The 25,080-nt window shown below is 38.9% G+C and overlaps 2 protein-coding genes across 5 annotated transcripts in view; one reads left to right on the top strand and one right to left on the bottom strand.

Moving 5' to 3' along the window:
* The window catches only part of LOC133420841 (RNA-binding protein with multiple splicing-like), a 47,565-nt gene extending 41,446 nt beyond the window's left edge, over positions 1-6,119 (top strand). For 3 of the 4 annotated variants that reach the window (XR_009770639.1, XR_009770638.1, XR_009770637.1), the window contains 2 exons: positions 3,127-3,243; positions 3,758-6,119. The gene's annotated coding sequence lies outside the window, so the exon portion shown is untranslated. Of the gene's footprint in view, positions 1-3,126; positions 3,244-3,757 lie in introns of those variants that run through there. The other variant, XM_061710698.1, reaches the window with a different exon arrangement.
* Positions 6,120-15,687: 9,568 nt separating this feature from the next.
* LOC133420619 (fatty acid-binding protein, intestinal-like) lies at positions 15,688-18,232 on the bottom strand. Its single transcript, XM_061710357.1, has 4 exons — positions 18,081-18,232; positions 17,081-17,253; positions 16,781-16,888; positions 15,688-16,265 (listed from the first exon to the last, which is right to left on the bottom strand). Exons 1-4 carry the CDS (start codon positions 18,145-18,147, stop codon positions 16,215-16,217), a joined length of 399 nt encoding a protein of 132 aa, XP_061566341.1. The 5' UTR covers positions 18,148-18,232; the 3' UTR covers positions 15,688-16,214.
* Between the last annotated feature and the right edge of the window lie 6,848 nt (positions 18,233-25,080).

Genomic DNA, 25,080 nt, shown 5'->3' with positions numbered 1-25,080 from the left:
TTCCTGCACAGACATCATTTCAAAGACCACTTTCACTCTTCCAGCAGAGCATCAGCATCCGTCCAGCAGTCTTTTACTTACAGTCTTTTCCTTCTGACAGAAAAACCGGTTGTAATACTCTCAACGCCCTAATTTAAATTCATTACTATAAATATCACATCTTTTTTTACTACCAGTTACTACCATCTTATAAAACTGGACTATTAGACTATTATTTGGCTTCATAATGGGGATCAGTAGATATTTTTTTTTTTTTCAGGGATGATATTGATAGATAATTAGTAATGAAAGAGACCAATAAACTAACATTAAAACTGATATATGTTTGCAGCAAAAATAAAAACATTACTTTTACAATAAAAAAAAAAAATCAAACTTGCATACACAACTTTTTGAAATGCATTAAAGCATGTGCTTAATTAAACTTTAAGAAAAATGATAACATTAATAGATAGACTTATTTTTACGTTACATGTTAATACCAACTCGCAGGGGCAACTAAAATACTTTTTCATTCAGAGCTGAAATAAGTTGCATTCACACCAGGAGTTATTTCAGATATGATGGTTATACAACATTTTTCCCTTTATTTCACTGTAGTTTGCTTTACTAAGCAGTCCATCCCCAAGCTTTTTGTGCATTTGCAATGGGAAGAGAACGTAGATGGTGTTATTGAGAGAAAAATGGCAGCTGGTGTTTTGCAGCATTGGGAGTAGAGGTCTGTGTTGGTTGCAGCATCATCAACTCTTCTCTTTCAAGACAAAGTCAGCACCAGCTGAGGCTGCTCGCCCTGCAAACATGTTGCTCTGCCCTCTCTGGTACTGTAGGTGCAGGCTGATGTGTGGTGACAGCTCATAAAATAACTTAAGTACCACAGTGCGGTGACCATAAAGTGGCTTTGTCAGAGTACAGTATTAGGTTTTATTTTATTTTATTGTATCAGCAGTTTCCAGTAATGACGGCTATAAAAGTACTAAATATCGGCCTCAATAATCAGCCTGGCCAATAATTAGTCGACCTCTACTTCATTTATTCAGTTTTTTCCTCCTTTCTCTCTTGAAAGAGAAGTGCTGCCCTTCGTGTAAGCAATTAAATGATCAATCATGTATTCTATACATGTAAAACAAAGTGGAAGCTTTTCCTCCTCAATGTCCAGAGTCCAAATTATTGTTTTGTTCAAGATCTAGAGTATGTGAGGCCTTTGAATACCAGAAAATGACTTACATTTTTAAGCACAAAGAACAGGTGCTTACTGGAATTTGTGCTGAACAAATGATTGACCTCTGCAAATCTTCTGTTCTTCATTTGTAAAAACCAATCCGCAATCAGAGATAACGACAACCAGGAACATTCACTATTTGAAAGCCAGTTGAAAATAAAGAGAAAAGAAACCCGACTGATTCGCAGGAAAACCCCAGCCCCCTCCCACATTCTCAAACACCGCTTGTTTACCTATCTCACATTATGTGCCTGGGCCCAGTTATTCGATGTAACACATTAAGCCTGCAAATCTCTAAAACTATCCCTAATCCGCACAGACGTGTTCAATGATCAACCCAATCTTTAACCTTGGTGTCTCAGCCAGAACAAATAGGGTGATCCAGAAGCATGCGTCGCATCAGTTTAGTCAAGCAGCTGTATAACACATCGATTCCCTCATCCCTGATTGAACGCGCAATGGGGCATCAGCTAGGCCATGCGTGTCCCTCCAAAAATCCACTGTTCGCCTCTCTTCTTCACTCAGTCTGTCTCTTTCTTCTTTTAAGGTCATGTTTGGTTTAGTAATTGTTTATTGTTTCAATGAGTGGGCCCGCCCCTCCTCTTCTGAACTGGAGTCACAACGGTCTCTGCGAGACGTCTATTTTTGGAGATACATCTGGTGAGGGGGCCGGAGATCTGACCTTTCTTCTCGGTCTGCTGGTGGCGGGGTGGGGTGTGTGTGGTCATGGGGGACACGGTTGTTGGGCAGAAGCTTAGGATAACTACTCAAGACATCCGGTCCCACCACTCGTTTTTTGGAGCTGGACAGAAAGTTTCGAAAATAAGAATAACAATATTTAAGATGGATGTTGACTGATGTTGAATGTCACAATCAGATGTGTCAAGTAACGAAGTACAAATACTTTGTCACCTTTCTTATGTAGAAATTTTGGTTATCTATACTTCACTGGAGTAATTATTTTTCAGACGACTTTTACTTTTACTCCTTACATTTTCACACAATTATCTGTACTTTTTACTCCTTACATTTTAAAAACAGCCTCGTTACTCTATTTCATTTGGGCCTTTAAAAAAAACTAACCAGTTAAATTGCTCCATCCGGATAGAGTGAATTTGGTTGTGGTTGTTTCAGATGTTCTTGTCCAGTTTTGTTCTTACATCCATTCCCTCAGATTCCTGCAACTAAACTTGGACGTACATTCCAATAAAGGTTAGGATAAATGATAACATGCCTCTGAAGTTTGACTTTTTGCACCGTTACAATACTTATAGGCAACTAGTCATCATATCTCCTGCTCTCTGAAACACATGTTAATGCTCAATAGTACACATATATGCTTCTTTAATATATTTGCATTATACTAAGATACATTCATTTTCAATGGCTTTTGTCCTTAATGGCTTTTCCCCCCTTACATTACTTTTACTTTTATACTTTAAGTAGTTTTGAAACCAGTACTTTTATACTTTTACTTGAGTAAAAAACTTGAGTTGATACTTCAACTTCTACAGGAGTATTTTTAAACTCTAGTATCTATACTTCTACCTGAGTAATGAATGTGAATACTTTTGACACCTCTGGTCACAATGATTTCACTTATCAGAAGGAGCATTTCACATCCTCAGAGCTTTTTAAGGATTTTTTGAGACACTTCTGGACGGATCTTGTACATGAACACAGAAATCCTGCCTAACAAACGGAGCTAAGGAGTTAAGGGAAAACGTCATCTTGTAGGATCTCACTTCCTCGAGTGCTTTTGGTCTAGATTGTAGCAAATAAGTCAAGAAATCTTGCAGTTTACTGATTAATTTTTCTCCTTAGTTTAACCCATAAAGGATACTTTGAACTGAAGCTGAGTTTTTCACTAAATCCACTAAAGCGGTTGCCTCCTTTTGTGTCTCCAGGTTCCTGATGTGTGATGGTGGCCGTGGCCGGCTGTGACGGCGTTGCTGATTTCCTTGTGTCCTGCCGGAAACGACGAGGAAGGACCCGACTCCAGCTCTCGGGGCAGCGCAGCGTCGGTGAGTTTGCAGCTCGGACTCGGCAGCCATTGACTCCCAACAGGCGAGGAGGAAAGGTGTAGATCCCACCTCGCCACCGAAGCAGAACACCTCTCCCCTGTGGCTCTACAACTGACGTGGATGTGTAGATATGGTGTGAATGCAGTTTTTTTTTTTTTTTTTTTTTTCTGGGGGGAATAAGCAGAACCACCAAACCATATTGACACTGTGTCAGCTTTCATCTGCGTACAAGCTTTTTTGCACATCACAAAATGTGTTGAAACAAGATCCAGAATTAGATATTTTGTGGGATGAAAGTGTGTGGGGTCCTGGCACGGAAAAGGCAAGTGTGAGAGATTGAGGAGAAAGTAGAAAATATGTTTTCTCATCCTGTGTCTTCATTACAGCGTCTACCTTTGTGTTTGATTTCATGGGCTCGTGTTGTGCAACAGTTCCACATGATCCCCTGTGTTTTCATTAGTGTACAAGGTTCATGTGCGGTGACCATGGCAACCTCTCCCTTTTTTTTTCTCAGGCAGCAGCAGCCGCATGGGCCTCAGGACATACTAGACCCCCAGCCTCCATCACACATCAAGTCCCCCCCCCCCTCCCCGCCCTCTTTCATCCACCCCAAAGTCCCTGCAACTCTTTTTTTTTTTTATACTGTTACTTACTCTAGATTTATGAGGCAGCGCTTTGGCTACACCTCCTCTGACATATACATGGAAAAGGAGCACTCGTCCTTTTTGTTTATTGATCGACTGCATCGCCTTTTCCAACGTTTGCCGATGTCTTGCTTTACAACCTGCAAATGCAAGTGTCAGGACGGACAACCAAAGGAGTGCCAACACGCTCATATGCAGCCCCTTTGCAGGGCCAGATTGGATGGAAGTGTGGCTAAAGTGCTACTGTTTAATCTTATTATACAACTAGAACTATTACTATTCTGTATATCATTCATATTAAGGTTACAATTAATGAATACATGTTAAAGCATGACTTTTCAAAAAAAAAAGAGGAAAAAAACAATGCTGTACATTTTTAGATATTTTAAAGAAACACAAAAAGGTATTTTTGTAATCAAGACAATGTTGAAATGTTTTGATTGGTTTGTTTTGCTGAGGTGTGTGAACTTTCATACCTCCTTTTTTTTTTTGTTTTTGCCCTTTATGTTTTGTGCCATTATAAAATGATGAGTCACCCTGCCATACCAAAGCAGCCCTGTCACTTTGCGTCATGTCTTTTTCTACACAAGTGTGTGAATTTTTAGATTGCTTATATGTGATTTATTTTATTTGATTTTTTTCTAGAGTTTCTTTACCCGAAAAAGTGAGCACAGGCGTCCTTTTGTCTGGTCAGCTGTGCAGCAATGTCGACATTGAAATACAACCCGATCCGGCTCATTATTTTGCAGTTTCTGGTAATCAGACGTGATGAGAGGCATTGATGGAATAAGCCATCGCCGGTGAAGATAGTGACCCCACAGATGGCAATACGTGGCAAACTGAGCCCTGCTATTATTAGGAATTTGCTCCTTCGTTGTGTAGCAGGAGGACAGCAACACAGAATAGAGAAACAAAAGACCAAAGGCATTTTTTTTTAAACACTGGAGAGCTGTCTAGGCTTGTGCTATTATTCCATTTCTGACTGCTTTGTAGTCCTCAGTCTTATTTCTTCTGAAGTATGACATTATTTTTGCTGCATGTCTCTTTTGGTGTCACTCCAAAGAGTCGCTCCGCATCTGAAAGAATTTTCACTTTAAACAATTTGTCTTTTTTTTTTTTGTCTATTTTAGGAAACCAATGTTATTGAACCTGTTTTTATGAAGTTTAAATTTACATAGTAATGATTTAGATGGGGGGAAAATTGTCTTTTGTAATCTGGTGTCTGCAATAATGTCTGTGTTGTATGACATATCATGGAGTGATCATATTTCTGTGACATTTTTGATGCCAAAATTATCCTCATTGTCACATTTGTACAGAAACAAACTGATTCTTGTACGTCTCCAATAAAGTCACATTTCACTGTGATGTGACAATCAAAAACTCAAATGCTGTAAGAAAAAAACAATATTCCCTGTAATGTTGAGTTCAGATGTGTAAACTCATCCTGGGCTGGTTGGATCATAGACAATAGTCAGTGTTTGTAATGAATAATAATATGCATAATATACAGGTAGATAATAACGCCTGATTTTCTGAAAACAGTTTTTGATTTTCAGACCTTTTTAAGCCAGCTATGGCGCCAAATTTATTAGAACAAGTATTTATATAAAAGGTGTGCGTGTGTGTGTGTGTGTGTTTTTAAGGGTATTTTCTTTTTTAATTTCATAGAAGATGCCCACCGTATAATTCATTGTAAGTATTATTGTAAGTTTAATTGTGTATTCATTTGATCATTTTTGTAGAGCTTTTTTTGGTTTGTAGCTGTCCGGTAGGAACAGTCTGTATGTGTCATGTGAATACTGTTATACCTACATGATTCACTGTGAAATCCAGAGAAGAAAATGCTCCTTGAACAAATGGATCTCTTCATGTTTTCGCCAGCAGTATGGTACAGAAGTTCCTGGAAATTAATACGAAGACCGCGCCTTTTGTCAATGACAGATATTCCTTTACTAGGTTCAGTATACTGTGTGTAGCTGTGTGTTGTGCATGTTCGCAGCATGTGTGTGTGTGTTCTTTTCCTTTTCCCTTAATGCATACAGTAGTGTTGATATTTATGTACTTCGGCCACTGTAAGGAGAAACTGTATTTCGGTGAATTGCAGAGGTTTGTTGGTTTAAAACAAAAAGAAGCCGATCAAATCAAGGCGTTTTTATGAAAATGTTAAATGAAGACATTTCAGGCCTTCTGTTATTAAAAATTGACATTGTCTTTGCTGTCATGATGCCATTCTTGTCTCAATCATGTTTGAAATGTAAAATTGAAGCCTGACGACAGGTAATAAAATATATTCTGATTCAACAAAATATAACTTATTACATCAACAAGTTATGTATTTTTTGTTTTTGATAATCAAAATGTTGCCATAAAGATAGGTAAACCCTAAAATCTGATTTTGATCCTTTTTGATGTTGTGAACTCAAGTTAATTATAAGGAAAAAATGCATACAAATTAATATATATTCTCACACACACACACACACACACACACACACAAACAGACTCAAACACAAGTTAAATGTTTGCAACAATTGAAATGTTAGCATGTTAGCATCTGGAATGCTAACGTCATTAGCATTAGCTTACATTGTAAAGTCCTTGACCTAAACTGTGACATAGACGGAGGCAACAGAACTACATATGATCGTATGATATTGTCAGTCTGGTGTAATTTCATGCCAACAAACTCTCCAAACAGCTTCAGTGTTGACTCACTGAAGACTAATGATGGGTTAGTTAGCAGCAGTTAGCATAGCTAGCCTCAGGGGCCACTTAGACGTTCCCAACTGACAAAAAAACAAACAATTAATAAAACAAAAATGGTTTGGCCTTCCTGGATGTTTAAAGATACATCTCATCATGCAAATATATTTAATGTTATGCAGTCATAATGTGAAGAAAATAAAAATAAAAATGTCCTGTATGTGAAAGAAGGAGTAAGATTTATCAATATTTAAAAAGCTTTAACTTTTGTAGCTTTTACAGATTCTTGTCTGTTTTTCCCTTCAATTTCGCCCATAAAACATGACATTGTTTTAAAGGCAAACCTTCAGAAAATGAAGGAAAAGTAAAAGAAGTTGGCTGTGTGCCACAGGTACTAAAAGAGGCAATATAACTCCAACAATATTGGTGCTGCTCCTCCTTAGGCTTTGGAAAATAAGCAAAGTGGAAGAGTGAACTGAGAGAGAGGGGGCTTGTTTCAGATTCAGTGTATTTTCTGTGCATGTGCCAATATTATTATGTTTTTATTTTATTTTTTTTACGTATTTTTATCCGCATTGTGAGGTATTGTGCAATGAAAGCAGCAAACTGTGACAAATTTCAAACACATTTCTACTTTAACTGAAAACATGATGGACACACACACAAATATATTACCAACTGAAATAAATAAATACTTCAGTTTTTAATTTCAACGACCAGTTTGAATGGTTCTTTTTGTATTTTCAATGAAGTTTTGAAATTCATAATTGTAGACACCTTCTTAGGCAAAAACATTTTTTTGATATTCTGTAGCTGAAAGACCTTGAGTTAAAGCCAAAGAAAAAAAAAAAAGTCTTCAATAGATTTCTCAAAAGGAATAACACCATTATCCTGTTGCCAGGCGGATATATGCATCCAAGCACCCAGATGAATATGCTCCCTTGTGCACAGAAGCCCTTTTATCCCCCACTTTGCTCTTCTCTGAAACCCTGTGTGAACACCCCCCGTTAGGACTGTGCGCATGCCGTGTGAAAAGCTGCTGCGCGCTACCTGGTTTGTGACTGAGCTGACAGCAGAGAGACAGTGAAGAGAGAAACTAAATTGGCTTTAGCCTGTGTCTCAGGAGTAGCCAGCTCCAGGGTCTGGTGGGCTATTCTTATAGAGGGCAAAGAGAGGTCTTCAGTTCCCATGATGCACAAACCACTTTATAGGATTCCACATCATGTTTTGATGCTCTCCTGGGATTGTGGGGGAGGTTTAATCCAATGACAAGTGTGACAGAGGAAAAGTAAATGGCCACTTATCCAGGTGGATTTCTAAAGAGGTAAAAATGCAACCCTGTCCCTTTTCAGCTTGACTTAATTCTCTCTATAATGTCCGGTTCTACTTGTATTCCGGTTAAATTCAAGCAAATTGAATATTACAAGAATTAAGTACGGTAGCACAAAAGGGTTTTTATGTTCAAATATCAATTTAACTTTCATTTGAAGGATTGTTTGTTACATCTAGATGTAGCTTTTGCTGTCTCATTACTGCAAAAAATCTCCCATATTGCTTTACAGTACTATGTCCCGCACAATGAAATCAGCTCTCAAAGGTGCAGTTGACGTCACGTCAGAGGCAACTGAGAGACTCAAGAAATTAATGATTGGAGAGGAAACGAGAGCGACTGAACAAGAGACCGAAGAATTGTGTCGTAAGAGTGACTCAATCTCAAAACCCTGTCGGGGGATCTGCTGGGCTAAAACGATCGCTGAAGCTTCTCTCCGCTGCTTTAACCGCTATTTAAAACTAGGCTAGGGTTCCTTGTGTCCTCCGAATGTTAGCCTAGGCAAAGGTGGTGAGTAACTGGATCACAACCTTTTCATGATGTTAGGGTTGTCCCTTTTTGGCACCATCAACATATCAAATCTTCCTTTTATGCACGAACATATGCAGATGCTTTGACACAACCTCGCCCCTATCCATGATGTCATTGGCTTGCATTAGTCCGGTCCACTTCTGACCTTCTAACCCCTCATTGGCACATATGCATCAGCGTTGCTCTCCATTCACTTTGAATAAGGTGATGCTTCATCACAAACGTCAGCAAATCCATTTGCTGACACACAATGAAATCCTACATGAAGGAAGGGATTGTTTCAAAGCATCTGGCTTTCTTTTTTTTGTGTAGCACGCAGGGAGAAATGTGATTGATGGTTTACGCTATGATGAAGCCGTGAGAAGCACACGTCCATCAAACGTTGCCGTGACACTGTTGTGTAAAGCCAAGTAGCAATGCTTCCACCGCAATGCAACAGGTCAATAATTGAGTTGGATGTTGCGTGAAGTCACCCACCTCAAAGTTAATGGATGGAAATGCTGACGCTTCCAACGTACTTGTGACCTTTGGCTCGCACGGCATCGTTGCGATGTTGTTTGATACTACTGACACACCTTCGTCCCTCGTCACACCATAAACAGCCAAGCAAATTTCTTCCTGCTTAATGCACAAATAAACCGAGTACTTTAACACTGACTACGTTTACATGCAGTCAAAATTCGGGTTATTGCTAATATTCCGGTTACTGAAACATTCGGAATATTCTGTTTCCATGCGTGAGCAAACAGGGTTATCCCTGTATACATGGTAATTAATCATTCGGGATATCCCGATCAAACCAGCAACGCGCGGAGAACGTGATGACGCAATTAGCGTAATTTCCACTTCTTCTTCCTGTATCCAAATTCAAAACAAATGCTGCTTCGTGCAACTTTTCGCTCACCTTCTTGTAAATCTTGCTATCCCGGTACTTTCTACCGTCTACAAATGCAGAAATGTTCATATGCTTCATTACATTTATGAAGTGATTAGTCTCCTCCTGGTCTTGCGTTTCGCCGTGTTTATAAGAACTTCCTGGACTCAAAAGACCAGGATTCCTTGTGAACAGAGCATGCGCAGAAAAAAAATTCATGTTCCGTTTGATGGGGATATTCCGTTTGGCGTTTACATGACCCAATATTCAGGTTTTAAAAGGAGTAACCCAGGGGTCATATTGGGGTTTTTAAAAACCGGAATATGAGCAAATTCTGGTTATTCAAAGGGGTTATTGGTGTTTACATGGCCGTGCAAATTCGGGTTATTGCCAATATTCGGGTTTTAAAAGGGTTATTGAGTGCATGTAAACGCAGTAAGTGTCCCCATGTACGACTGCATTGGCTAACACTAGCTGTGTAGCCGCAGTGGGGTTAGCTTGCACCTGCGGAGAAATGTCAAAATGGACATTTCAGTTCCAACTGATGAAAGCAATGTCTGCTTCAATGTGAACGGTCCACGATGCTGAGGAGGATTTCAGCACATACGTGAGCGACAGGTAAGTCTGTCCAGTTCTCTGCTCACCTTTGTTCCAACTTGCCACCTCCAGAGAAACGTGATGAAACAGGTCAGGCGGAAAAACCCAATTCATGGCACCGTGACATACTTTTATTTCTCCTGTGATATTATATTTTGGGTCAAAGAAATGAGTCCGACAAAATGGTCCATTCCATCTATAGTCATAACTTAAATAAACTGCTCATGTAAACACCTAAACAACTGCGTACTGTGCTTACATTGCCTTTGTTGCCTTTATAAGATATACAGGACTGTCTCAGAAAATTTGAATATTGTGATAAAGTTCTTTATTTTCTGAAATGCAATTAAAAAAACAAAAATGTCATACATTCTGGATTCATTACAAATCAACTGAAATATTTCAAGCCTTTTATTATTTTAATGTTGCTGATTATGGCTTACAGTTTAAGATTAAGATTCCCAGAATATTCAAATTTTTTGAGATGGGATATTTGAGTTTTCTTAAGCTGTAAACCATGATCAGCAATATTAAAATAATAAAAGGCTTGCAATATTTCAGTTGATTTGTAATGAATCCAGAATGTATGACATTTTTGTTTTTGTAATTGCATTACAGAAAATAGCAATATTCTAATTTTCTGAGACAGTCCTGTATATCATGTTAACCACATTAACCACCATTGAGGACATTATCATGCCTATTTTATTACGACTTTTGAAAATGAAAGCCCCTGATGGAAATGAAAACAAGCGGGACTGAAAGAATAAACATTTATTGGAGTTACACTAGTGTTTTAAGAGGGTTTTGATGGTTCTTCAAGGACCGTGACTCTTCCTAAAATATGCTCATGTAAATTTTTTTTTTTTTTTTTTTTTAGAATTATAGATATTGCTGTTACCTTTTTTAGAAGTCAACATGAGAACAACTCAGTATAAGTATGTGTGGCAGGGTGGAGGAGCAGCCACTCAGTTGATTGGGCACACCTGTGCCCAATCAACCTCTCCACCCTGCCTGGCTCCATAAGAAGTGGCTGCACAGCAGCAAGAGGTCTGCTGGAAGAAGGTTCTGCTGGTGCACGTGTGGCGGTGTGATTGAATAAAGGAGTTCCTGCACTAAACCCTGTGTCCTCTGTCCTGTCGGCCGGCCCCAGTGGCAACAAGCTTGCTACAGTATGTCTTAATAGTTCTTTATTTCACTTTCCATTTCATTCTGTACAATAAAAGCTTAGCTTAAGCCAACGAATTTGGAAGCATTAAAGGAGCTTGAGGCCGGATTGTGGCAAGATTTATGAAAAAAATCCGTATACATTTTAAGTTTTCTAGTAATAATGTCAGATGAAGCGTTCCAAACCAAAAAGAATGTTTCCTCTAGTGTATCTCTCCCTTGCCTTGAACAGTCTGTGTGCTGCAAAATGTGCTGCAATTCGGTCCCGAATTTCCCGCGCTGGGCTGCGGATGTGACGTCACATGACGCTGCATGCTCGTTCTCCCCGTTCTCCCGTGCCGGCTTCACTGTTGGCTGCAGTACCCCCAACGGCCGTCGTGGTGAAGGGTGGCGCTAGAGAGTCTCATTTCTTAAAAGGAGCCTCATGCTCCTTTAAGGCGTCACTGTTTTTGGACCTCTGCTGGCCCAGACATGGTTGTCGGGTTCGGCTTGTTGCTCGTACCATGTTGGCCCGAGAACGGGCACGTTGAGCCAAACACGGGCCAAAAATAAACTCCATAGTGACGTGGCTTCAGATAAACTGCCTCAGTGGAGTTGGGCCAATTTCGTATCATATCTTTATTTGGAGTTATTTCTTAAGGACCAAAATTCGTCCTATAAAAAGAAGCCAAGAAAAAGTTCCTGAGCCTCACTTATCTTGTCAATAATTTCGTGGCCTCTGAAATTTGAAGTAACTGCAAACTCATCATCACTATCATCATCACTAAGCGTGGTGCCAGCTATGTCTGAGTATGTGTAGTAAAGTAGCTCAAAATCAAATTAAAGCATCACTTGAAGGGGCGAGGATAGAGTATTCAGCACTGACTACCTCCTGAGTCATCATATATCAGCCTGGATGTGTCTTCGCAAAGTCTTGCACAGTCATTGTCTCAACAGCGATTAGCTGAAAAACATTACCAAAGTAAAAGCCCTGACACCCAGTGAATTTGATTTCACATTAAGGAATGGAGCCTGCGGGGCAGCTTCTCCTCGCGGCGTCCTTTAAATGTTCCCCTTGCCCTCTGTGCATTTTCTCTGTCCACTTTCCATTATCCACCCTCTCCTCCCGCCTCCTTACTCGTCCGCAGCTTCCACCTCCCTTGGGTGGGCCCCCCTGCAACCCCAGCAATCTCTCAGCAATCAAAACACCGAAGGGCCTCCTCTCCCACGACTTCTCCGTTTCTCACTGATTTCACGCTGCTTCAGTCTGCCCCACCAGAGTCCACATGATTTCAGGGAGATATTATTGTAATAATTTGAGATGCGATCCAATAATGATGTAGGTATGCGTGTGTGTCTGAGCGAATAGGTTGTGTGTCATATGATCGCTTGACTCAGAATGACATCATAGACCAAGTGAGGCCGATTTCCCAAGGTAATAAAGAGCTCCACAGCGCTGCTCCACGATCATGTGAGGACATTACAACATCCTTCTGCCTTAAGAAACATTAGTGCTGGGCAGTACTCGAGTTGTAAAAAAAAAAACAGGGGGGGTGGTGGATTTTATCATATGGGGACAGATAATTTGTGCTGATTACAAATAATATAATATATTACAAATAATAGCAGTGACCAAAACACCTGCAGAAATACTGCAGGAATGACATAGCAGCAGTTAAATGCAGCCTTCTGTAAGCTTTAAATATCCACTGAGCTTACATCAAATACATCAAAACACAACAATAAAAAACAGTTTTCTGAACTTATCAATATGATTCTGTCCTTCACAGGATAAGTAAAATGGATCACTGCAAAAACTCAAAATCTTAACAAGAATATTTGTCTTATTTCTAGTTAAAATGTCTCATTTTAGTAAAAAAAAATCTTATTACACTTAAAACAAGACTCATCACTGGAAAAAACAACAATTTTCACCTGTTTCAAGTAGATTTTCACTTAAAATAAGTAGAAAAATCTGCCAGTGGAACAAGATTTTTTTGCTTGTAATGACAAGATAAATCTTGTCCCACTGGCAGATTTTTCTACTTATTTCAAGTGAAAATTTACTTGAAACAGGTGAAAATTGTCAAATAATTTTCTGGTGATGACTCTAAATGTTTAAATAGCAGTAAAACCACATTCATTGATGAAATGGCATAAGGGATGGAAAGGAGGGATGGCAGTTTTACAGGGGGGATGATTTGGACTGTTTTTATTTCAGGGGGGGATGCCATCCCCCCTCATCCCCCCTCATCCCCCCTCAACTCCCGTACTGGTGCTGCATGGTGAAGTTCATATATCATTTACTAGGATTAAAAGTAGCATCTAAATCCATACAGTACAATTACATTTCTACCGGCTGATGAATACAACTGTCGGTGCTCTTGCCTCCCCACGGTGGACTCAGGGGGAAAACTGCTGTTCAAAGCAACTCTCTAGCAGATGTTCAAGGTGTGTGGCAGCTCTTTACCCTCCATGAAGGAGCGTGCCACTCAGGTGGGAGCTGCGATCGATGGATGCAGGAGTGCTTCACGTCTGGGTGGGGCGTTGGAGCTGATGATCGGGCCATTAGTGCCTGCATCATTTATTTTGCTCTTTTGAAGCAGGAAGGCAAGAAATAATTCATCCATCACTGGAATCATGATGCAATGATAAAGACCCCGAAGTTCTTTCACAGCAAAAAAAAAAAAAAGGAAAACTTTATGTTTTTGGTCTTATAAGTTCATGTTGGCGAGGGAAAAAAAAACAACCTTCAGTTCTCATTATGAGCATTTTTGGACTGAAACCTCAAATCCTTTAGATTTTTCTTTTCTATTACAGAGACAGACAAGCCAGATGCACATCAGCAAATTAGGAATGCTAATCTCAGCAGTTGAACTTTTCACATTGATTCTGAGCGTGCATCAAAGTCTTAACCACAAGTTTTTTATTTTCCATCCATCCATCCATTATCCATACCTGCTCCTTCCTCTGCAGGGTCACGGGGGTCAGCTGGAGCCTCTCCCAGCAGGGATACGCCCTAAACATGTCCACAGTCTCAACAGTTCTTTATTTTCTGTAATGCAATTAAAAAAAAAAGTCATACATTCTGGATTCATTACAAATCAACTGAAATATTGCAAACCTTTTATTATTCTAATATTGCTGATTATGGTTTACAGTTTAAGATTAAGATTCCCAGAATATTCTAATTTTTTGAGATAGGATATTTGAGTTTTCTTAAGCTGTAAGCCATGATCAGCAATATTAAAATAATAAAAGGCTTGCAATATTTCAGTTGATTTGTAATGAATCCAGAATGTATGACATTTTTTTAAATGTTTTTTAATGTAAGACATTTTTGCATTACAGAAAATAAAGGACTTTATCACAATATTCTAATCTTCTGAGACAGTCCTGTAGTAGGGCTGCAGCCAAGATTCAAACCAGGGACCTTACCTGTGCAAACCATGAAGCCACCATGTGACCATTTTTGTTTAGAAGTTTAATTCTGATGGAAAGAATGAGCGAAGGAGAGAAATGGAGAGACATTTATCTGATATTTCCAACACCTGAATTATTCAAGCTGTCACGTTGTAAAGTTTACTGGACAGTGTACGTACGATATGAAAATATGAACACAGTGCCCTCTAGTGGTCAAACGTACTCATTGCACATGTGCGCTTTCATATTTTGTTCTCTCTCACGAGCCAAAAAACCCCCATAACAACCTTTTTTTTTGTTTTTTTTTGTTTTTTTACCACTGAATGAGTTACATTGTTTGCTATATCGCTACAAAACAATCATGTGATGGAGCTAAAGGGTGTTCTGACTCAGAGGCCAACACATGACACAGCAGAAGACGTCACTTGGAAATCACACCACGGTCCCGCTGGCCAACTGAAAATGAGACTTGAAATGCTGCAATAACTTAATATAAATGTCTGAATCCTTCCTGTAATAAAGATAAACTACAGATACTTAGGAAATCTAATCACTAACATGTTATCGTTGTAATCGATCTTGAAAACAGTTTTCCCAAATGACCTTCTTGTAGATTTCGCCATCAGGTTTTTAGTCACATTTAACACAACGCATGAAAGAAGACAAACATCAGACTTCTGTGACACATAAAAGTGGCTTTAATGTATCAAAGAATGACTAAAAGAAACATTACTGCAAAATCAAATTATTCTCCAGTTGTCAATGCACATAAAACATGTCACATTCAGGTGATTTCATGTTTTTTATAGGCGTATACTGGGACTGCTGGTGCTTTGGGCCAGTTAACCGTCAGTGTGTTTACCCATAACACACATAACACACCCTGTACGTAATCCTCTTTACTGTAAGTTTGCTTTATATATTTCCCCCTCTCTGACACTGTGATATCCACCAGATGATAATGGATTTCTGTTGGCTCACTGTGTTAATATTTGAAAGAAAGAGCAGTAGTCTGTTTGTGCTAATAACACGGTTGTTACGCTGGACCGTCAGCATTTGAGCTCGTTTCACTGGACGTGCATCACAACCGTTTCCTGACCAAAAGGCACTTTGTTTTCTTGCTGCTTGACGTCATAAAGGACATTTCTCATTTCATTAGCAGGGTGGCAACAGTGAGTCAAGAGAGAGACGTCTTCAGACACAATAAAAGCTGCTTTAATGGGTAGATAAAAACCAAAGAGAAGAGAAGAGAGTATGATTAATGCAGTTCAAATTAACCGACCATTAACCGAGTCTTTGGACATTTCTGTAATGCTGTCTTGACTCTCGCTGGCTTTCTGCTCTTATTTCATCCATTTGCTTACTCAGCTCCATATAATTCATCTTTAGCTCCCTTAAGGACATAAAAAGGGTAGTTGCGGTTCGGTGAGTTCTTCTCTCTTGCTTTACACTGACAGAAAACTTTTTCAGGTGACCTGTCTGGGCCCTGGGAGCCGGATGATGGTGGGCTAATGTCTGGCCACGTCACGGTTTCCCGCTCTCCTCCCAGCATCGTCTCACAGAATCAGTTGCAGCACAGCATCATTACGATCATTCTTATGAGGTACGTGTAATAAAATATCTTTTGAATGCACTTTTCAATGTCCTATTGTTAGAAAAAAAAAAAAAAACATTGTGTCATCTATATAAAAAAATCAAAATATAAACTCCACGATCCAGGTTACTGCTTCTTGAAAATCCTCTTGGCGTCCACCCCTTCGTAGTTGTAGGTCTGCAGGAAAAAGACAAAGTTGTTGAAGGATTATAGTACGACGGAGTATTAGGGCCAAACTAAGACAAAAAAAAAAAATGGAAATTACGAGAATAAAGTCGTAAAATTACGAGAATAAAGTCGTAAAATTTCGAGAATAAAGTCGTAATATTACGACTTTATTCTCGCAACAATATGACTTTAATCTTGTAATTTTACAACTTTATTCTCATAATATTACGACTTTATTCTCGCAACATTAGGCTATGACTTTATTCTCGTAATATTACGACTTTATTCTCATAATATTACGACTTTATTCTCATAATATTACAACTTTATTCTCATAATATTACGACTTTATTCTCGCAACATTAGGCTATGACTTTATTCTCGTAATTTTACGACTTTATTCTCGTAATTTTACGACTTTATTCTCGTAATTTCCATTTTTTTTTGTCTTAGTTTGGCCCTAATACTCGGTCGTATTATAGAGACGTTTATTGAGGCAGTAAAACCCGATTGCTCACACTGACCTGCACAAGCTCTTCTCCCACCAGAGTTCTCGTGGTGGTCAGAACCTTGCTGTTGTCTTTCCTGGTGAACTTGCCTTTCAGCATGTCACCCTCCATCTCCCATGCACCCTGGTTGGGGGACACACAGCTGCTATGAAGCGCTTTGCAATGCTCTCCTTAAGAAACCGTACAGCTGAGCTGCAGTTTTTTTAACGGATCTCCGCAGAGAAGCCATCAATCTTCAAAACATGAAGACACATTTTCCCTCAAGTAGACCCATTTCTAATGGTCGCTCGGGTCGGGTCACTTTACGGCACTCACTGAGACTTCGGTGCCGTCGGCCAGGCTGTAATCGAACTGGACGCCCAGGGTGAAGTCGATGTCTTTGGTGCGGAAAGTGCTGGACTCCTTGATGTGGAACTTGTCCCCGGTCTGCTCGATGGTGACCTTCAGGTTGTCGTGTTCAGCCAGCTTGCGTTTCATAATGTTGACACCTTAATGACACAATTAGAAGATTTTTTTTTTCATTATGCACTTCGAGAAAAAAGTTGAAATGTCGAGAAAAAAGTCGAAATTTCAAGAAAAAAAAGTCGAAATGTCGAGATTAATGTTGAAGTACAATTTCGAGAAAAAAGTCAAAATGTCGAGAAAAAGGTCAAAATGTTGAGGAAATTGTAAAAATTTCGTGAAAAAAGTCGAACTGTCGAGAAAAAAGTCGAAATGTCGAGGAAATAGTAAAAATTTTGTGAAAAAAGTCGAAATGTTGAGAAAAAAGTTGAAATGTCGAGGAAATTGTTAAAATTTCATGAAAAAAGTCAAAATGTCGAGAAAAAAGTCGAAATGTCGAGGAAATAGTAAAAATTTTGTGAAAAAAGTCGAAATGTCGAGAAAAAAGTTGAAATGTCGAGGAAATTGTTAAAATTTCATGAAAAAAGTCAAAATGTCGAGAAAAAAGTCGAAATGTCGAGGAAATAGTTAAAATTTCATGAAAAAAGTCAAAATGTCGAGAAAAAAGTCGAAATGTCGAGATTAAAAAGGAAAGGAAAAGGGAAGAAAAGAAGAAAAAAAAGGAGGAAAAGAGAAAAAAAGGTCAAACATTTTTGAAAAAGCTCCAGGGAGCCACTAGGACGGCGCTAAAGAGCCTGCATGTGGCTCTAGAGCCGCAGGTTGCCGACCCCTGGTCTAAAGCTTCATCTGGATGGATGTAGCCCTCACTGCTCTGTAGCACTCACACAAATGGAAACACATTACTCAAAACTAACAGCCTGCATCGCCCTCATAAACGTCACCATAAAGCACACAAATGCCCGTGCACGCTCACCCATCTGCTCCATGAACTTGTCATAGTTCTCGCTGCGGTCGACCTTCCAGGTGCCGTTAAACGCCATGGCTGCAGGCTCTCCGGGTGTTGATGATCAAGCACAGTGCAAACTGTGGGACTGTCCATGCCCACTGGCCTCCATTTATACACACCCCTCCCCTCTCACTATAACACCCCCCCACACCCCCCCCCTACCTTCCTGGCATGGAAGATGTCCGTCTTTATCTCACTGATTATCTGTCTGCTGATGTGGTCATTCAAAGACTGTGTCAAATGCAGAGCGATTGCAGCACGACCTCAAGGGCACGCTGATAAATAACCAGAGGGCGACTCACCCATTGGTGAATCTGGCACGGTTAAACACTGTCACACTGTTCTAGCGTGAGGGAAAAAAACAAAAGGGAGAGCTGTTTGCATGGTTGCCCATGGCAGACGCTCAACTGAGCCCCTCTCTCTGTCCCTCAGCCTTTTTCTTTGTCACCCTTGTTTGCGGCCGGCCTGGAAATGACTGTTTGATAGTGACGACCTGAGCTCCTCTGTGCTCTACTGGACCGAAAAGACAACATATAATAATCAATAGTGGGCATTTTTTAAAGTTTTGGATGAATTACATGGTTTTTTTCTGATGAGTCAGACGTCATCTATTTGTTTGGGTCTGAAAATCAGTGGGAGAGATAGATTCTTGCATGAGTGATCTGCCAACAAACTAGGCCAGGTTCCAGACCCCCCCCCCCCCCCCCCCCCCCTGTGACCATGAAATGGATGAATTGCATTTGGAAAATGAAAGAATGCAGGAATGGAGTGGCCTGCATGCATTCTGGTTTATTTCGCCCACCCACACAATGATTTCAAAATACTATTCCCTTCTTAAAGGGGGACCTATTCCAAAAACAGTTGCTTTTACCGCATTTGAAAATGATATATTTGGCGGCCTGGGGATCAAAATAAAAAGATTGAAGTTGAGTTGCTGACTCTGCCTCTAAAAACCAGCTACTCTGAACGCACTTGTAAAAAGTGTATAAGACAATGGATGCTGCAGTAGATCAGGTCACCAGAGGTGTCAAAAGTATTCACATTCATTACTCAGGTAGAAGTATAGATACTAGAGTTTAAAAATACTCCTGTAGAAGTTGAAGTATCAACTCAAGTTTTTTACTCAAGTAAAAGTATAAAAGTACTGGTTTCAAAACTACTTAAAGTATAAAAGTAAAAGTAATGTAAGGGGGAAAAAGCCATTAAGGACAAAAGCCATTGAAAATGAATGCATCTTAGTATAATGCAAATATATTAAAGAACCATATATGTGTACTATTGAGCATTAACATGTGTTTCAGAGAGCAGGAGATATGATGACTAGTTGCCTATAAGTATTGTAATGGTGCAAAAAGTCAAACTTCAGAGGCATGTTATCATTTATCCTAACCTTTATTGGAATGTACATCCAAGTTTAGTTGCAGGAATCTGAGGGAACGGATGTAAGAACAAAACTGGACAAGAACATCTGGAACAACCACAACCAAATTCACTCTATCCGGATGGAGCAATTTAACTGGATAGTTTTTATTTAAAGGCCGAAATGAAATAGAGTAACAAGGCTGTTTTTTTTTTTTTGAGATTCATAGTTTTATTATCATTTTTCATCAAGACAAACAGCAAGGAACAACATCACACTAACAGAAAGAGGAAATTACATCAGCTCAATTCTAAATCCAATGAAAGATAGAATGAAGAAAGATTATAATTGAGTTAGGAATATGTGAAAACAAACAAAAAAATAAATAAATAAAATAAAAAAAATAAAAGTAAAACAGATTAAAAAAAATAAATTAAAAAAAAAAAAAAAAAAAAAAGGGATAACGAGGCTGTTTTTAAAATGTAAGGAGTAAAAAGTACAGATAATTGCGTGAAAATGTAAGGAGTAAAAGTAAAAATTCGTCTGAAAAATAATTACTCCAGTGAAGTATAGATAAGCAAAATTTCTACTTAAGTAAGGTAACAGAGTATTTGTACTTTTTACTTGACACCTCTGCAGGTCACCCATTGGTTCCTGAAGAGTGGGTTTTACACCTGTTTCTTCCTCTTACAGGGTGCAGCCATGTTGCCTGAGAAGCTGATGAAAGCACGCCCACCGTATGTGACCCAAAGTTACCTTTGGCTCCCGGCTCCTTCATCTGAAAGCCCTGCTGTCAGACGTTTACAGCAGAATATACCGTTTAACATGTTGATTTGATGGTTTGTGTGTTATCCGGGTATTCACTTCAGACAAATAGTCAATATTGTCAAAAAAGAGACAACCACACTCATAGAAATTCAGACCGATCTTACCCAAAGCCTTCATGTAGGTCTGCACCTGTGTGGTTTATGTCATTATCTTATTATCAACTTATTAACTTATTGGGGAAGGTAATGATTAATAAAAGCAATAGAGACTTAGGAAAGTTTAAGATGCTGTAAAAAGCTCCATCTCCAAGAGTGTGAGCTTTTCTCTTATATGTTTATATGGATTCCTGCTTGTACACCGGGATGAAAATAAAGACACATTTCCCTTCTTTCAGGATGGTCCAATATTTTATTTGCTGAAGGAGCTAACAGATTAAGCATTTAAGCATCTTTCTTCTAAATAATTTTAGAGACTTCAGCTCCTATAATGACTACTGATCAGTTTCTCCCAGTGAGGAACTTAATCAGAAAAAAGCTCATTCAGTTGGACCACTGGGTGACCAATAAAACGGAGCAGTGTTTTTTGTTGATGAAGCCGTTCCTGTCCAAGTGTGAACTTTGAACACATTTTTACATTCACAATAACCTGAATAAGACAGTAATAGAAGCTCATAAAAGGTACAATGTGAGATCTTTACTGCACCTGTTCTTCTTGCCTCTGAGCGTACAGTACATGTTGTCAAGGTGAGTTACGGGGGAGAATGCATAGGCAGCTTTTCTCCGTGCAGTTAGGGAAAAGCTTGACACGGGTTTGACGGGGGCAAGGTCTGACGAGGTTCACATTTGAGGAATATTACCGGAGCCTTAGCGCTACTATATGTAAGATGCATGCTTTGAATTATTCAAAGTTTTTGCACATGACATTGAATAGGAATAAGCAGGGATGTATGGATGGATATAGATCCCCTGGTAGCTCAACTGTGCTCATACTCAGAGACTACAGTATGTGTCCTCATTGCAGGCAATCCTGGTGCCAGTCCTGGCATTGTTGACATGTGTCCATCATGTTAACAGTAATGCCGGGATATTCCATTTAAGCTAAGCTTGCAGACGGGTAAGAGGGCCAATAATTAAATAGTTGCCCATTGGCAATAAATTATTAAGCATGAACAAATAAAAGATGCCTGTCAAAGAACGAGCTCAGATTGCCTGCAGATATTTTGGCATGTCAATTATGTGAAGCTGTTGGTGGACTCTCTATTAGAGCTGCAGCCAACAAGGGAGGGATGTGGAAAAAGTATCTAATACTTCTGAATATATATTTCAATCACGAGGTGACTATCTGAGTCAGTAACCTGATAAAAATGAACACATGACAAATGGATTTCAGTGAATTTGATTATCTTTGCATCCAAAGTGTAAATAACCAACATCTGAGAATTTGTTGAAGAGATGACATTGAAAAATCAACAGCATGGAAATTTCAGCAGAACAAGAATGCTTTAGACTAAATATTTAACGGTTCTCATTAGGAATGGGCGATATTTTACCGTTCACGATATACCGTCAAAAAAATTCCCCACGGTAGGAATTTGTCATCTCGTGGTAAAAACAATAAATTCCTGTTGATGACGTTTTTGTGTAAAACTGATTTATGGTTTTGCGTTAAATCGTAGGAAGGAAGGAAGGAAGGAAGGAAGGAAGGAAGGAAGGAAGGAAGGAAGGAAGGAAGGAAGGAAGGAAGGAAGGAAGGAAGGAAGGAAGGAAGGAAGGAAGGAAGGAAGGAAGGAAGGAAGGAAGGAATGAAGGAAGGAAGGAAGGAAGGAAGGAAGGAAGGAAGGAAGGAAGGAAGGAAGGAAGGAAGGAAGGAAGGAAGGAAATGAGCCAGAAAGAAAGAAAGAAAGGAAAGAAAAATTCCCATTGATGACGTTTAGTAGCATTTAGTATCCTTTTAGAGCAGTGTTTTGGCTCCAAAGACTGAATGTGGTGATAGATTTATAGTTACAAAGGTGGAGTTGAATTGGTATTTTTTTTATCGTAATTTTTATCGTTATCAGGATAAATGCCAGAAATTATTGTGATACATTTTTTAGTCCATACCGCCCATCCCTAGTTCTCATAACAGTTCTTTGCAGCTTTGTGACACAGCTGAACCCAACTATTATAGACCAAATGAGTCTGACAGTGTTTTTTTAAGGAATTCACAGAATGACTTAAAATACATTTCCATCACAGGGAGCACCGTGAATAAATCAAGGAAGAAATGTTGAATGGAGATGCTGCAATGAAACTTGCTTTGACAAAACACAAGGAATCGTGGCATCATTTAAGGACGTAACTACTTTTCCACTCATTATTGCTGAAAAAGATACTACATCTGTTTCCATCAGATCATTTTCAAATAAACCAATAATGTTTTGCATATGGTTACTCTCAGAGCTGGGTAGAGTAGCCAAAAATTTTACTCAAGTAAAAGTACCGTTACTTCAGAATAATGTGACTCAAGTAGAAGTAAAAAGTAGTTATCCAAATAATTACTTGAGTTAAAGTAAAAAAGTACTTGGTGAAAAAACTACTCAAGTACTGAGTAACTGTTGAGTAACGTCTGATTTATTTTTTTTAACACAACCATTCAAACAGACAAAAGTACAAAATAATCATCTTCAGGCAAATTAAATCAATAAAATAATAAAATAAATTAAAATTAATAAAAAATAAAAAATTCTTAAATTAAAATGAAATTGAAGTGCTTTAATAAATAATAACAGAATAAAAAAATAAATTAAGCACAAGTAGCACAAAATTTCAAGCCTTTGTACTTTTCTTTTTTAACCAGGCAGAACTAGAACAAACATGAACTCATAGAAACTCTGTGTGTGTTTGAGTCTGTGTAAATGTGACAAAACATGCAAAAACAAACATTTTTCCCAAAGAATCACCCAGTGATGTCATGAGATTGACGCGTACGCGGATAAAAGGGATAAAAGAAAAGTAACAGCTCAACGTAGCCTAATGTAGCGGAGTAAGAGTAACAGTTTCTTCTTCACAAATCTACTCAAGTAAAAGTCAAAAGTATAGTGATCCAAAACTACTCCTAAGTACAAAATTTCCCAAAACTTACTCAAGTAAATGTAACGGAGTAAATGTGACTCGTTACTACCCACCTCTGGTTACTCTTCATCGCTGTGCACTTTGTTGGCTCTTACTCCAGTGGTCACACTGGAACTTTCCCGTGATATTTTGCCCCCATTGGGTCTGGAGTTGCATGGCTACATAGTGGGCTGTTAAAGGGTCAGTTTTAAGCTGAAAAAATAAAATGTCCAACATAATCCCACCTAAAAAGTTTTGTTTCAGTCCCTTTAAGATAAAACTTACCTTTGCATGATTCCATCATCAGGATGTATTAGTCTTAACTGCTCAGGTACGATGGAGGAAAATACCTTTGGGAAGATTTTACCTCTGAGTTCTGTTGTGTAATTTTCACAATCATGTGCTCCTATTTGCATTATTTTCAATTGTTTTAATTATTTTAATATTTTGAAGAAAAACAGCTGGGACTAAAAAAATAAATACATTTTTGGCAGTTTGGAATTTTAGATGGTTTCCAACCATCTAAAGCACAGTGGAAGTTTTCTATGCAGTTATGTGTAAAGTAGGAACCAATACTGCAATGGGATTGAGGTTGTTGGGAAAAAAACTCACACATTACTGGCATTGTCCTTAAAGAAGTTGTCATGCAGCTCACGTCCCCGGACAAAGGGGTGCTATATTGTATCTGCATTCTTGAGAGGAAAAGCTGTGCACTAAGGGCTGGACTATTGGATTGTGGACACGAATACTGAGCACATTGTTCACACCTCAAAAAGGCCTCTCAGTCGCTGCCAGTTTCCACTGTAACAGAAAGGCACCTACACATGATGTCACTCCAATAACACAAATCATGTTATTATACTTCAGGCTAACTAGCTAAACATACGCTTGAGGCCGAGGCTACACGTTTGAGAATAACCCAGAGTGGTAAATGTAAAATAACATGTAATAACATGCTATTTTAGATGATAAATGTTGATGAAAGGCTGTCGGAGGATGGGGGGTAAGCATGTTTGGCTGATTAATGAGCTGTAGATGTTGAGTAGCAAAGCTGAGGAGAATAAAGGTTTGGGTGTTTTCAGTGACATTCCAGCATTGATGGGTGGACGGAGAAATGGCGAGAAAAGCTTTCTTCAGGGTTGGGAACGCAACTGCTGTCACCTAAACATCATTGTTAGGATGTAACGTGCCACCGCAGAAGCAATTATGCCAATGCGTAGCTGGAAGCCGGCCGTGTGACCACCGTGACCTGCTTCCTCTATAGTGGCCCATTGTATCATGGGAAAATTATATATGGGTAGACTGTGGAATTGCTTGCACAGCCATTGTTAGCAATAATTATTCATAACAGCACTCTACATGGTTTTCAGCAGAAAGAGAAGTAACATGTAGCAGTAGTGACGAAATGTGAATAAAGTACTACAGATAGGGCTGCCACCTTTCAGAAATAGAAATAAGGGACGCCCTGATTTCAGCAGCGCAGGAGCCAAAAAAAAAAGCCCCAAAACTTCTAAACTGAATAAAAATGTGTTTATTTTATATGAAAAAACAAAATGCTTTGATTTAAAGTTTAAAGTGCTTTAATAGCATTGAACTTGCATGACTGTACAGACAGACAACCATATTAGTAACTGAAATATCCTCCTATTCTACTGTATGTCCACATCAGCCAGGATGTATAATATAGCCTACAGGTGAAGAATATGGTGTAAAAGTTAATTTATTTCAATAATTCAACTAGAATAAGGTG

Source organism: Cololabis saira, chromosome 20 (assembly GCF_033807715.1).
Source record: "Cololabis saira isolate AMF1-May2022 chromosome 20, fColSai1.1, whole genome shotgun sequence".
NCBI lineage: Eukaryota > Metazoa > Chordata > Actinopteri > Beloniformes > Belonidae > Cololabis > Cololabis saira.
Note: the sequence above shows the minus strand (reverse complement) of the source record. Positions and strands in the feature narration are given on the sequence as shown.

Bases quoted from the DNA above. Each gene is read 5' to 3' on its own strand.
- LOC133420619 (XM_061710357.1), bottom strand. From the start codon at position 18,147: ATGGCGTTTAACGGCACCTGGAAGGTCGACCGCAGCGAGAACTATGAC. The intron at 17,254-18,080 runs GTGAGCGTGCAC...TGTGTCATTAAG, and splicing joins CAAGTTCATGGAGCAGATGG to GTGTCAACATTATGAAACGC. The intron at 16,266-16,780 runs GTCAGTGTGAGC...TTTTTCCTGCAG, and splicing joins TGGGAGAAGAGCTTGTGCAG to ACCTACAACTACGAAGGGGT.